The sequence below is a fragment of the Podarcis tiliguerta genome (genome assembly GCF_965153285.1).
Source record: "Podarcis tiliguerta genome assembly, chromosome: 4".
Classification (NCBI taxonomy): Eukaryota; Metazoa; Chordata; class Lepidosauria; order Squamata; family Lacertidae; genus Podarcis; species Podarcis tiliguerta.
Window position 1 is genome coordinate 70,174,731 of NC_139537.1, and position 15,307 is coordinate 70,190,037.

The 15,307-nt window shown below is 41.8% G+C and overlaps 1 protein-coding gene across 4 annotated transcripts in view; it reads left to right on the plus strand.

The window, feature by feature from the left end:
• OCA2 (OCA2 melanosomal transmembrane protein) overlaps window positions 1-15,307 on the plus strand; it is a 147,358-nt gene that overhangs the window by 106,032 nt on the left and 26,019 nt on the right. For all 4 annotated transcript variants that reach the window (XM_083437759.1, XM_083437757.1, XM_083437760.1 and 1 more), the window contains 3 exons: window positions 910-1,014; window positions 3,089-3,182; window positions 12,065-12,158. In XM_083437759.1, the coding sequence (XP_083293885.1) occupies window positions 910-1,014; window positions 3,089-3,182; window positions 12,065-12,158 (293 nt within the window). The remainder of the gene's footprint in view (window positions 1-909; window positions 1,015-3,088; window positions 3,183-12,064; window positions 12,159-15,307) is intronic.

Below are 15,307 nucleotides of genomic sequence, written 5' to 3' on the forward strand. Positions count from 1 at the left end.
TTTTCTTCTCCATCTTGTCGGTGCTGTAGATGGAACCCAGAAGGAAATGTCTGCACAGCAGCAAGGTGGAAGACTTGGGGCTGCTCCCCCTTCCCTGAAACAGGAGCTCACATTGACTTTAGATTCACATAGGGAGAGCTGTTAAGACCTTGATTAGAGGTGGGGAACTTTGGACCCACAGGCTTCATTAGGCCTGCTATGTCTCCCTGTATGGCCCATGAGGCCATTATGGTCACACCTTACCCAACTGCCTTCAGGTGTGGGGCTGTTAAAGTTGCGGTGGCACCTGCAACTCCCCTTGTTAAGGCGCTTTGAAGGCCTAACTATCAGTTGATTGTTGGGTCTTCAAAGTGCAGTGCAGGGCTCTGTGCAAACACTGATGATGAGCTGATTGTTGGTGCTTGAAGAGAGCCCTACACATCCATCATCACTTGCCTGTTGGGGCTTCAGAGACCAGCCTTGATAATCAACAGGAATTGTCTGGGTCCACCAGGAACTTCCTAGTGCAGCTGAAGGGACTGGAAGATGTCACTTGAATTCAAAGTCCTTCCTTGAGCCCTTTAAATCTAAGTCACTGCCCCTGGCACAGAAGAAGAAGAAATCTCCATTTATAAGCTGGAATTTCCCCCTCTCTCCAGAGGAGGTAGTTTAGTCAGACAATTATTATACTGTTTTTACTTTTTTATGCACTTGGAGGTCACATCTGTTTTTAAAGCATTGGGGTTGATTTATGTGGGAAATCTGCACAATTTTGGCTTTAGTTAAAAAAGAGAAACCAATGTGGCAATTTTGGCCACAAAATAATATCTTTCAGGGCAAAGGGGACTCTAAATTTTCTTTCTTTCTTTCTTTCTTTCTTTCTTTCTTTCTTTCTTTCTTTCTTTCTTTCTTTCTTTCTTTCTATACCAGGTGGTCCCTGAAGACCAACGCTTGACAGTTGCAATCATTTTAGTGCTCTGGGTCTCTGCCCTGGCATCATCCCTCATTGATAATATTCCATTCACTGCTACAATGGTAAGTTGCATTTTCTTCTGTTAAGGGGTTGAAGGGGAGAGAAGTACAAAAACATTAGTGTATACCTGGGCCAGTGAAGCTTTCCTTCCAGTCCTCACAAATATGAGTTTACAAAAGCCTCTTTATTACCAAGGGGTCCCTTTTGATAATGTGTTGGGATGCCAGATTTAAAAGTTATGGTACAATAAAAAGAAAAGTGTTTGAGATTCAAGCTTAGTGTCTTTCTTTTCTTGACTACCTTGAAAAACTGTATCCCACACCATGCAATTTCACCTGCAGACTTCCAGTACTTTTAATTATACTCTTTTAACCTTGGGCTAAAGGCCAGAAATTCCAGTGTTAGTGCGACACAGTTATTCAACAATAACAAGAAACAGATATTCCAAATCTGAAATCACGTTCAAGTCAAGGCTACCTTCCTGATGCCGATTACAGCTCTATTTCACTTAGTGACACAGACGAAATTGTGGCATGGAGGCAGTATTGCTGTGGCTTTTGTATTGCTTTTAAATGTAGGAAACTGCGTTACAGGGCAGCTATAACTTCATAATGCAGAATTTGAACAGTGCTGTTTCCGTTGCTTGCAGAAGGAGAGGGATTAAAGGCTAACAGCGACTAGCATCGCATTGAGAAGTCAAACACATAATTGCAGTGTTGGATACGTAGAGAAGCCAGCCTTAAGGACCCTAAGCCTAGTGCCTCAGAGAAAATCAATTTTTCAGATAAACAGAGATTGATCAACTGATACGGAAAGTCTTCCAAGAGCAAGCTATAAACAATAAGACACATGGAGAGAGAGAGAGAGAGAGAGAAAAAAAACACATTTGAAAACAGAATGGCCATTGTAAATTAGTTTTCTTCCTCCTCCCCATTGTGTAGGCCCAGTTATTGTATATACCCTATCATATTGTATATACCCTATATACCCTATTGTATATACCCTATAGCATTCCTAGGGCATTTCCTGTGACAGGAAGCATCCATGATCCCCACTGTTATACTTCCAACAGCTTTAACCTCCAGTGCAGACCCTAATTTGGACTGGCTTCCTTATATACCTTAGCCATGATAGGATGTCCTGTTTGCTTTCTACTCAAATGTTAAACCTGAGTCTACATGAGGAGCCCTTCTTTTTAGTGCAGTCTCTTTTGTGCTAGTATTTGCTGAGGGACTATCGGTCTCAGGGGCGGAGGAAGGGTAGTGCGGTGGGGACGGGCCACCCCGGGTGTCACCAGTGAGGGGGGTGACAAAATGCCCGGCGGCACTCACTGCGGGGCCTGCAGCGCACCTGAGCCACGAGTCTCTCCTGGCAGTGACGCTGTGGCTTGGGCGCCCACAGGCTCCGCACTGCCCCAAACGGTCTGCCCACTGCCTCCCCCCAGCTGTAGGATGGCTAAGTGGGAGGAGGCAGGCAGACTCCTCGGAGGCCTTGCGGAGCGTCCTGCCCCGACTCATCCTGCCCCACAGATGGCTGGCCCCGCCCCTGGGCGCAGGGCATGCATGCCGCCCCAGGCGCCCAATCGGCTTGCTCCACCGCTTAAATGCTCAGTCCATGAAAAAATAGTAACCATAGGATAAAATGTTCCCCACTTTCCTGTCAGGATCAAGGATTCAAACATAGCCTTTCTTGAAGTTATGGTGTTTTGTTAGCATTTGGACCAGGGAGAAAATTCATTTGCATTTGGGATCCTCCCAGAATTTCCATAAAAGAAGCCTACCATGATTTTTCCCTGAATGTTTGACCCAATGCAAACAGAAACACCATCACTTTTTTTTTTAAAGGAACAAAAAGTTAGACACCAAGCTCATTCTGGTACAACCCGCCTCTACTCGATTGTGCTGTAGCTGGCCATCAGGTGCGATCGATGTATAATAATTTTGTTTATTTAATGTATATAATTTAAATCACTTGCCATCATCATGTGATCTCAGGGCAAATCATAACAATTTAAAATGCAATACCAATAAGGACAAAACAAGTAAAATATAACTATATAGAGTGGAGTAAGTCATTTGTAAAATACTACATTAGTATGGAATATTTTAATCAATATTTACCACTTATTGCCTACAGATTCCTGTACTTCTCAACCTCAGTCAGGATCCTGATGTGAACCTACCTGTGAAGCCCCTAATCTTTGCACTGGCTATGGGTGCCTGTCTTGGAGGTAAGCTTTGATGTCAGGCTGTGATCCAGTACAGAGGTGATTCTACTGTCTTGTCCCACATCCTGATGGACTTGAGATAGCCTGGGAGAAGGAGGAGTGGAAAGATGATTATGCGTTTGTATGTTTCCTGGTTTGTTTGTTTCCTTGTTTGTTTACATTTCCCCTCACATTCAAAACAATGGGAGACAAAGAGGTGGGAGAAACGTAGCCATGCTCAGAAACATGTCTAAAGCTATTCCCACTGCACAACGGAAATTTTACCCTGCACACAGCCTGTGTCCTCCTCAGATTTGCTCCAGAGGGTTCGGTGAACTCTTAGAACAGATTTAGGGAACATGTGGAAGGGGGGAGTTGAGTTCCATTGCACAAGTGTAAATCCTTGCACTGAAAGAGCACATTAGTTGGATACCACCCTATGTGGATATGATGGACACAGAGTTCTTTGGAAAATGTCTCCTCCAGTTGAATGTTTCTTTCTTTGACAAAACAAAACAAAACAAAACAAAACAAAACAGGAGCTGCATGAGCCACATTGGGACTGTGGTATGGGGCAGGTGTACTTTGGCTGACTGTGATTTCTGAGGTTGGGAACAGCTGACCTTTATCTGCTGGGGGTTAACCAGAGTGAGGCCTGCTCTTCTCCAGTCTGCTCCGAAGTCCCACCCACTCACCTTGGCCTGGATTGGCCCATAATTCAAAAGTGAGCCAGCAGAAAAGCCTGCCAATCAGAGCAGCCGGCACATAGATTCCCCAACTGCTTCCCTCCTGACCCTAGCATTACTCCTGGGTGAACTGGAAACTGCTGCACTGGGCTGCAACAGCCAGCCACCCCGTTAAGCAGCCATTTCCACCAAGCATTTCCCTATGAAGCTGTGACTTGTCCCCAGAGGCCAATTGAATAAACCCTGAACAAGGAAGGGTGTATTTTTTCAAATTAAACTTAAACCTGCCGAAAGCTTTTAACCTGTTTGGTTTGTAGGATCTCACTGCTTGCTGGGCCAGAGCTTTAGAGTAAGTAGGTTTTCATCCTGCCTGATTTTGTTATTCGAGCAATCCCACAAAAGGAGCGTTGTGGGTTTGAGTTCATTTGCAATTTAGAAGAACAATATAGAAGAGCCATCTGGTTGCTTTTTAATTCATCTTTATGCTGATTATTCCCTTTCATATTCCATGAATATTGGCTATGAATAAGTTAGAACAGAAAAACTTGCAAGGACAAAACACATAAGAAGCTTTCCTCCCTGCCGCTCTCCAAGTAAGAAGTAAAACAGTGAGCTAACTGCTGCTTTTAGAAGAAAGAATAATTACTATTACGCTGAGTGAGTTTAATGAAACATTCTGAAATGTTTTTGAATTATTTTGTCCCTCCCCCCCAATACAAAAGAGCAACATCTCACTCAATGTTTCATTCACCATTCATTCATTTGAAATCAAATAGGACCACCAATTTTCACTGAAATATTCTTTCTTCAGAGTTCAGTGTAGGGATGTTGGAGGAATCTGTTGAAAGTAGATTTATTTATTTTACATTTACATGCCACCTGATTGTAATAAAACCTCCAAGCAGTTTACAAAATAAACATTAAAACAGTCAACTAAAACAGCTGAAAATTGGCATTTAAAAAAAACATTCAAAAGATAATTAAAATAAACAGTAAGCAAAAACACATGCCAGCATTCTACATGTCAGTTTAGGCTTGCCTAAACAAAAATGTTTTGAGCTAAGGTGCCTGTCTAATGTCAATAGGCAAGGCGTTACAAAGTTTAACTGATGTAACAGTAAAATATTGATTTCTTACAACTGTGGAATACGTTCTGCAGATCAGTGTGGTTGGGGTAAGGTGATCTCACAAGTAAACTGGTCCCAATTAATAATAACCACATTGAACTTGTCCTGAAAACAAACTGGCTGCCAGACCAGTGAAAATTTCTGAGCAGAGATATTATATGGTGGCAGCATACCATAAAATATACAGTATATTCTAAATTGTTATCTGGTGATATTAGTTTAGTGGTATAAATAGGTATGTACTATGTGCTCTTTTCTCCTGTACCTTTATTTGCTTCATAACATTTTTGCCTACACTTTTGTAAGTAAGCAAGCAGATCTGAGCAGCCATTTTAAAGATTCCCTTCCTCTCAGCTCTGCTCAGTCAGTCCCTGCTAACTGTTTTCCTCACAGCTTCCTTCTCCTGACACCTCAGTCAGTGCCTGTGCATTATCACATCAGGAGGTTGGGCACTTGCGTTTATTAATAATAATAATAATAATAATAATAATAATAATAATTTCCTCCATGCCTAGTCCTACTTTGTGGAAATGTTGATGGAAAAACAGATTCTCTCTGGGCTCATTTTTCTAGCACTTGTGCCAAACAGGCAGCTGCATTCCAGAAGTGAGTTTACTCCTCAGGGAGGCATGCATTAAATGTGCCGGGCGCTAAATGTGAAATAGTTCCCTTCATAAACAAAATGTCCCTCCATTAATAAAGTGGTCAACAATGTGGCCTCGTCTGTGGAATAAATATCTGGACCAGTTAATGCCTTTTTCTTCTATATTTCTGTTTCCTAGCTCCTCTGGAGTTGCTACTTTATAAATTCCTTCTTCTTAGCCCCTTCCCACTGATTTGTGCATATTAAAATTTACATTTACTCAAATTTATAGTTGCTATGGTTTAGGGTGAGTAGTTGCATTTTAAAAGCAGTCTATTCCTAGTAGGTAAGGAAAGATTAAGCCACATTTTATCTGGTGGGCTGTGCCTGGTAAGGAGAAAGGCTGGTAAGGCCATCATCTCCTGCAGCAGTGGGGAACTTCTGGTCCATGGGCTAAATTAATCTCACAAGGCTGTTTTCCCCAAGCCACACCCATCTGATGTCATATGTAATGCCCGTCAGCAACCTTTTGCTGCAGCCAATGAGGCTAACTCTCAGCATAGCTGTCAACTTACAGATTTGAAAATAAGGGACCAGCAGCCTCAGACATAAGGGATCAGCAGCCAAAATAAGGGATTTTCAGAGCACAGGTATGTTCGACTTCTGAGCTCCTCCGAGCCAAAGGCAGAAAGCCCAGCCAGCAGCCAAACGAAGCCTCAAGTGGTGGTTCCCACAGCACAGCAACCCGGCAAAGGGGATGCAGCAAGGAAAACCACTGTCACCCTTCCGCTGGGAAGTCCTGAGCAGAGGTGAGTCCCCAGGCAACACGGCTGATTTGATCGGCACAAGGCATGCAAGCTCCACCCCCCAGTTGTTCTTAGACTCCTTATTGGGTGAGCAACGCAACCAAGCAACACAGTTGGAGCCTCCCTCCTTCCTGGCTGGCAGGGAGGGAGGGAGAGGAGCTGCTTCCTTTGAAATCCGGGAAATTTAAGGGACATCATCAATAAGGGACAGCAGGACACGGTGCTGGGATAAGGGACTTTCCCACCAAATAAGGGATGGTTGACAGCTATGACCCTCAGTGCTGCTCAGCTGAAGGTGATCCCTTTTGAAGTTGTCACCTGATGTTATAATGGCATCAAGTGAGTGGCAAGTAGGTGACCACTCCCACCTGTCACATTTGGCCTGCAGCAGGGGGGAGTGAGAGCTATCTCGTGTCTATGGGGCGTTATAAAGCTTCGGAAGAACCATCATCCCATCTATTGCATCTCACCTTTTACAAAATAAATGTTCTTGCAAACCCCCCCCCCCATGTTTTCCCCAAAGCCATTAAGTTTCCAGTGCATTTGAAAGGTTGCTGAAAAGTCTGTCCTGGATTTTCCATCCCTCAGGGAAGTGAGAATGAAATACTTGTGCCAGAGTTGGCATTTGCTTTTACAAATTTTGCTATACTTCACAGCTACAGAGATATAATACATATTTTGAATATTTATTCACACAATAAGGAAAGAATTTTGTTGATGTCAGCATTACACTCTGTTCCCAGGCTCATATCAACCAGTTCGTCTTGGTTTTTTCAAATATATATATTTGAAAAATCTGACTTTCTTTCTAGATTCTCTGTGCCTGCTTAAATCCTGCCAATAAAACATCCATCAAAGGATCTGTGTTTGCACTGACTGTCTCGCTTCCAGTTTCTGTAGTGGTACTTAAGCTAACATCACAAGTCTCCTTTTGTAACCTATCTTGCTCTTCCTTTATTCTCAATTTTTGTCTAAAAATGAAACTTCATGGTCCAGTGCTTGGCTGGTGCCTATTCAGTAGAACTCTTCAAACCTCTCTTACATGTTTGCTGCTTCTGTCTTTTAACACTCCCCTACCATCTGAATATAAGGATTCCTTGTTTGCATCTCTGTGCTTTCTCATCCATTTTTCAAGGTACTCCCATTTACCTAATGGCGTTCTGCCCATGTTTTAAAATTTAATTTGGTCCTTATTTAATGTCCATCCTTTCTACCTATCAGTTATTCTTTCAGTTCGAGGTATAACTTTGTTCTTGCCTCTCTACCTCAAGAAACCATTCATCATCTCAACAATAATTTGCTTCCAGTTTAGCCAACCTGTTATCTGCTTTGAAGGCCATACTGCATCTGGGATCTAGTCTCCAAGCTTTGAATTTCTGTAATACTCAGCCAGCTCTGCTTTGAACAAGCTTCAGTATTTTGCTCTGCCATATTGTTTTCTTTCTAGAACAGAATGTGGGGCTGCCCTTGAAAACTTCTTGGAAACTACTGGCCCATAAACTGGCAACAACCAAATTAGTGGCTGGGATTCTATCTAGAACTATCTAGATTCCTCTGTGTCAGCTCCTAGAGTTGGTGAATTTTTCTGATGTGTCTAGTAACTTCATTATGTAATTTTCAGTGTATCCTGAAGATGCATGTTTTTACTCTGGCCATTGACACTTGAGATATATATTTTAGAACCTATCTGGAGCATTTCCCCCCTCTTTATTTTACTGCCAAATGACTTTAAAAGGAAAATAACTTGGCTTCCTTACCAAAAGGATCATGCAATCTTTAGGTTCGCAAAGATGCAGGTTGTACAATTTCTCTTTTGGAGAGTTTTTGTTTGCTTGGTTTCTCTTGTAGCTGGAAGCCAATGCTGCATAGCTCCTTGCTTGTTCCTGGAAGCACAGAGAGAAGGAAACCTGCTAAGATCCATCCCCACTTTGGTTAACACTTTCATGTACGCAAGTGTGGGCCAGTAACTGTATATTACAACACAGTCTACAGCCATTATTCAGTCTACAGGGGAAGCTCTGTCCTCCCCATCTGCAACTCTCCTCAGGGTCCCTTCCAACTCTACAGTTCTATGACTCTATAACTCTCCTAATTGACCTCTGGGGCCCTGGGTTAGGGAATATGCACATCCAGTACTTTTTTTTCTGCTGGAACTCACTGAAACTCAGTTCTGGTACCTCTCAGGTGGGTGCCATTGCCATTCTAAGAGAACAAGGGAAGCATTCATGGTGAGTTCCAGCACCTCTTTTTCTAGAAAAACAGCACTGTGCACATCAGGTCTGAATTCAAGCTTGACTACCCATGGCTTTGGCCTATTGCACAAAGTATAGCCAGTTATTGATGCAATGATGAGAAAGTGTTGCTGCTGTTAGTATGAACATAGCCATTCCCGGCTATCTTCTGATACATTAAGGTGCTTTGCATTACGAAAAGAGGAAGACTGTAAGAGAGCAGAGATGGAATTTGTGTCCAGTCAAAGCCAAGTGATACTTGGCATCAGTAAATCCTGATAGTGGTAAGATGCCAGAATGTGCTGTCATTTATATAACACAGATTTGCAGATTTTAAAAATGAGAGCAAGAAAGATGATGGAAAAGCATCCATCCATAATGGACTGGTAGATATCACAATGGATAGCAACTGGAAAACAGATGAAGATAGAATAATAGTGAGACGGCAAATGAAACATGTCAAGTGTACAGTCACCGTGAAGCATTAGGAAAATATTTCCTGTTAGCAAATTCCCTGTCAAATTGCTAGAATTCATATGTAAATCTGAGCATGAAGATGGTCTTAAAGTTGTGTGGATGAATGTTTGTCAATTCCAATTTCCTTTCTCGTTTGGTTTTGGCCCAACTTTCACATCGTGTCCATCTCAACTTTGGTACCCTCATTTCTTGCTGCTACCTCATTTTAACCTTACCTCCGGCTCCTGCATGCTTTCATTCTCCTTTTCAGTCTTATTCAGTTGTAGCTCAGAGATGCTAGCCACAGGGAAAAGTAGGGGAAGCTGAACAAGTTTACCCCATCCTACTTTATTCTCCTCCCCATTGCAGAGGCCTATCGAGAGGTCCGCCAACTTCAGCTTTTTCCAGCTTGCAAGAGAATAATGTTCAAATTCTGTCCAGAGGCTACAGAGTAGGGAAACCAAATTGGATGTAATAGATTTTCAATTACTACTGGGATTAGTGCTATTCTCAAACTGTCACAGACTTTTCACAAGCACAGCTGCCATGGCGCTAACCTCTTGCTGATCTCAGTGTTCCAGTCACAATTTCTTTGCAAGATGAGATGCTGTAGCTGCCCTTCATTTCATGTCACAAATTGCTAGTTTCTGGTCCAAGCCTTCCCTGCTCTTGTCAAGATCATGGCAAAGGCCCTTATTTCAGATTTCGTTCCAGTGCTCCCTTAATCTAAATCAAAAGCAGCCTGTTCAGACAGCAATGAACGAATGACACAGCTCATCTGGAAGTTCAGAGGTGGATGACTATAGTCTTTCACCAATTTGGAAATGATGGAGGCACTGGCACAATCTCCACGATTTATGTGGTGCTTGGTCTTCTAAAATGCCCAAGCAGCAATGTGGTAGGTTTGAATGGCATGTGTGCGGGAGTCTGTGGGAGAAAGTATTTCTATCCTTTGTTGTTAACTCCTTAAAGTTACTCCTTACAGCAGCTTTTCATTTAAGGAAAAAGTCAGGGCTTCTGTTTATTTGCATTTCTCCCCAAAGTAGCTTTTAGAAATAATAATTAATAATTAATAATAATTACCTTCACAATAGAATCAGATGTGTTGAAACTAAGAAGTTTGAGGGGATGTGGTAATATAGGAACATATTGTTTTTCATGCATGGTGGGAATGTAAATTTGTCCACACATTCTGGACAAGGGTCTTCAATATCAGTTCCAAAATTGTTAAACAACCTCTCTCACCAAATCCAGCTCACCAAACCTAGATTCTGATCTTACTATTCAACATAAATATCTAACTTTATTTTCACTGACGGCTACACATCTGGCATGCTCTGGTCCATGGGGTCACGAAGATGCGGACACGACTAAACGACTAAACAACAACAACATATTTGGTGATAGACTTTATCACCAAATAATATATATATATTAATCTCAGGCTGAGCTACCCCTTGAGGTATGGTTCAACAATATCTGGGACAGCAAAAATCCGCAAACCACATACAAATCAATCTGGCTAGCTTGATACAAAAACACCCACCCACCCCACTCACACTCTCACACACAGGAAAACAAAGTTCACCACAGCCAATCACAAACAAACAAACAAACACACCCTAGGCCAACTCCAACTTCTCTAGCCACCAAAGGAACACAAGCGAATAGTAAAGAGAACCCGCACAAGTGACACTGACACAAAACCCCACACATACATTAAGTAGAATCGAAGCATTGCCACCCAACCCCACTCCCACTCACCATGCCCCCCTCCACCTCTTCCCCCCTTTTCTTCCTAAGGTAACACTAATGTCTCAACAAATGAAACTGATCTGTGGAAAATGTAACTTGAAAAAAAAAAGACATTGCACATACTTTTGCACTAAACCAATAAATCTTTAATAAAAAATATGTTTTTTATAAAAAAAACAATATCTGGGACAGGGCTGTTTCAGAGTGACTAGCTGGGTAGCAAAAGTTGTTATAAAGAGAGACACCATAGCAAATTTCTCCCACTAGTTTCGCAAACATGTTGGTGGAGAGCCTAGGTTGACCATTAATGCCCTAAGATTATGTAAAATGACATTAGACTCTTAATGCTATGTTAATCCCCCCCCCAACGTGGACACTGTATTAAATTTGATTTAATAAAAAATTAAAAAATGAGAGAGAGAAAAAAGAAACTAAGAAGGGGAGAAAGCTTGTGCTTCTTCTTCAAGTAGACAAAGAAACACCAGACACTTAGATCTACAACTCGCATCAGCAGCCAATACAGATTTTCACGTGGAAAGTCAAGGAAGCAAAATTACAACAGAGTTAAAACAATTCAGTTGCAGTTAGAGGGGTCTCAGGGTCATACTGCACAATGCTGTCTAGCACAAAGTACACATGCATGTGCAGCAAGGCTGTGTGTGTTGGGGGTAGACCAGAAAGGCTTGGACCCCTAATTCTCTGCATTGGCCCTCAGAACTCTTGTCACTTTAGGCAACTAATTGTGCTCCAGTGTAAAGGACACATTTAAAAAATAGGCACTTCATTCTATTGTTCTTGCATGCATTTTTTTGGGGGGGGGGGAGAAGAGGGAAGGAACAACCCATCATTTTTCATTATTCCTCCAATCAATAGCCCAACTTGCTGTCATCAGAGTTCTGCATCCTCCCCCCCCCTTCCTATTCTCACTTTCATTTTGCCTTACTCATACATTTCTGTGTTTGAAACAAACAATCAGCAAGTTTCTCAGAATATTTGCAGAAGATGTCGTTCTGGTAACACAGCTCTTTCTCACACTCTCTCTCCGCCTTCACTGAGGACAAAGACAGGTCTGCCTCTGAAAACCTTCAGCTATTTATAGACAGGGAGGTTATTGTTCAGGTGATATCCTTTCAGGTGCATGTGAAATGATTGATTTCCCCCTCCTTTGCATCTAAGTCTGCTAGCTGATCTAATTGAGTGGCAAAGCCAAAAGATAAAGAGCCTCGGTATCAGCTGGAATTTGTTTTTGTTTTGAATTACAGGTAATGGGACATTGATCGGAGCATCTGCAAATGTTGTTTGTGCCGGAATTGCAGAGCAACATGGCTATGGCTTCTCTTTCATGGAATTTTTCAGGTACATTTTAGACTCAAAACGAATCTGTGTTTAAATTTGCCTCTAAAAAAAGTGGGGATTTGCTCTACAAACCAAAATGAGTCAGGCAGAATAGTCCATATGGCACAGGGGTGGGAAATCTGTAGCCTTTTGGATTATATTTGACTTTGACTCCCATAAGCCCCAACTATCATGATGATGAAAGTTGTAGGTCAGTATTAACCAGTGGGCCACAGATTCCCTAGCTCTGATATAGTATTTAAGGAAAAAAAAAAAGGGGGGGGGAGTGGAAAGCCAATGACATATACATCCATTTTGGTGACACAAATGGTATTTATTGCAGGGATTGTGTTTGACAATTGAAACGCCTTCATCTCTCTAATGAGAATAACAATAAATGGAGGGGGCGAACCCTTTTCATGTAATTGTTTTTCCCCCGCATGAGTTGTTATAACACAGGATTCTCATTGCTAACATTAAAAAAATCTATAATATATATATATTCTAATATTTTGAAAATATTGTCAATCATAAACATGGAGGCGTGGGATAGCAAATTTGCGAGATCATAATGAGGGCTGAATTATTTACAATCTAAACTGATCTCTCTTTCGGCATAACTTAAAAGATTTCGGTGGCACAGAATACCTGATTTAGGTTAATGCAGCAGCCCTCCAAGATAATTATGTTTATCACTGGCTTGCATCACTACTGCTGCCTTATGATCAATGAATGTCTTAACTATGCCACGCAATAAAACAACAACAACAAAGCAAAGCAAATTAGTTTAAGTCTGTGCTGCAGACATAGATATGGCTGTTCAAGATGGTAGACTATTAGGTGCTAACCACTGCAAAATTAATTTGCTTAGCTGTATACAGAAGATAGCTTTTCTGAGGCAAGGGCAGTATGATAGAGGCATCATTACCCACAGTATACAGCCCCCTTTCCCAGTAGCTCCCTTGTAGTACTTCAAGAACTTATGGAATCTGTTTAACTGTGGACCAATGAGCATGTGTGCCAGAGATTTTGCACAAATAATGCTAGTATATCTTACCACGAAGAAGTCTCTGAAAAAAACCCATCAGCTGTACTTAGCTGCTGATGTATGCTAGGTTGTGCCAAATAGCATTTGGTATAGGATTAAAGGCACATGATGAGATATGAGCTTTTTACCATATTTGCGTTTGTTTGCTTAAAAAATAACAATTGCATTCATTTATGCATTCTGACTCTAAAAAGAAATAAATCAGTGCACAGTTGTTGCAAAGTATGAGAAGATTATTGATGCGTTCAACGAAGCATGTTCTCAGCCATCCTTTCTAAATATACTCCACCAGGGAAATAGATGTCTAATAATATTTTGATTTAATTTTGGATGACGGCCACCGTAAACACTTTTCTTTAGAGAGTTACGTTTGGGCACTTGTTTCCCCTTTGTCATCAGTTTTCATATGTTATTCTGAACTTTTGGAATCACAGTGTTTATCAGATGATAGCATACCATAATATTATAGGACCACCGTTGGATCCCTGCTTTCAAGGTGTTAAAGATGTGGTGTCAAATCTTATGGTTAGCTTCTGTTTCATCGCTTCCTGGGAGGTGGGTGACTGTCAGTGACAGACCCAAGTCCCAGTTTTGTCCATTTACTGGAATGAAGTCCATGCAACTGAAGCTACCATTCTGGGTCACAAGCACCCTACTGGTAAGCAGTACTATCTGCCGAGAAGGATAGTGTTGGAAGGGATCTCATGGTCACCTAGTTCTGCTTCCTGCCATTGTGAAGTGCATTTTCTTTTACCCAGTTAACGTAAGAGACATTTGCACAGAAACTGTAGCACTATGATTGGTCCTCCATTTCCATTTCTTACAAAAGGTGTAGACTATCAAATTGCTGCTAGCCTCTGCTTTAGGATCCTTTCTGAAACAGCTATGCAGACAGTTCGGATATAACCTTTTCTACATGTATGCTTCCATGAGAATACTTTCATAAGCACTTCCATGGACAAAAAACCCCATCATGTCAGAAAAGGTGATTCTCCCCCTGCGATTCTGCATTTGGAGTAAACATTTTTTTGTGTGTTAAATGATGCATAGCCAAACAGTAAAGGTCATGTGGATCATTACACCAATGTGCTTGTCATTACTATCATTTATGATCATGAACAAAAAGAAAAGTCTGTTGAAAGAGAAGAAAGGTTTTTGCTTTTAGTCAAAAGGAGGTCAACTCTTTTAAGAAATTAGGTAAAGTTAAAGGGACTCCTGACCATTAGGTCCAGTCACGGAGGACTCTGAGGTTGTGGCGCTCATCTCGCTTTATTGGCCGAGGGAGCCAGCGTACAGCTTCCGGACCATGTGGCTAGCATGACTAAGCCGCTTCTGGCGAACCAGAGCAGTGCACGGAAACACTGTTTACCTTCCCGCCAGAGTGGTACCTATTTATCTACTTGCACTTTGACGTGCTTTCAAACTGCTAGGTTGGCAGGAGCAGGAACTGAGCAATGGGAGCTTCACCCCATTGCAGGGATTTGAACCACCGACCTTCCGATTGGAAAGCCCTAGGCTCTGTGGTTTAGACCACAGCGCCACCTGCCACTTACTCCCAAATTATGTTTTTGCATCTAACATGCAATTTTTTAAAAAAATTCAAATTATATCAACTGGTGGTGGTGGGACTGATGGGATCAGAGCCCTGCTTTTATCTTGAGGAAAATCCCTTTCTAGTTCAAAACTGCTAATATTACAACATAAGTTTGTAAGTTTCAGATAAAAATACAGGAAACCACAAGATCTGTAGCAAAAAGTGGATGAACCAGCCAAAGAAAGTTATCCAAGACTGAAGAAAAAAGCTTAAAAAAACAACAACCCCCAAAGGGCTTATGGTGTTTACATCATAGATGGTCAAAACAGCTCTCCTGAGAGTAGACACTACAATGAAGACAGCCTTTAAAAGTGCTTGTGCTAAGTGAATCTCAGGCTCTCTTGATAACCTTAGTGGACAAAGAGGATCAAATAGGAGGAGGCAGTCCTGTAGGCATCCTGATCCCAAGGGCATGTAGAGCTCTAAAAGTAAAGCCCAGCAACCAGTGAAACTGATAATAGAGTTACATGATCCTAAAATCTGGTCCTGGTCTGCAATCTACCTACAAGGCATGTGATGTAACCAAGG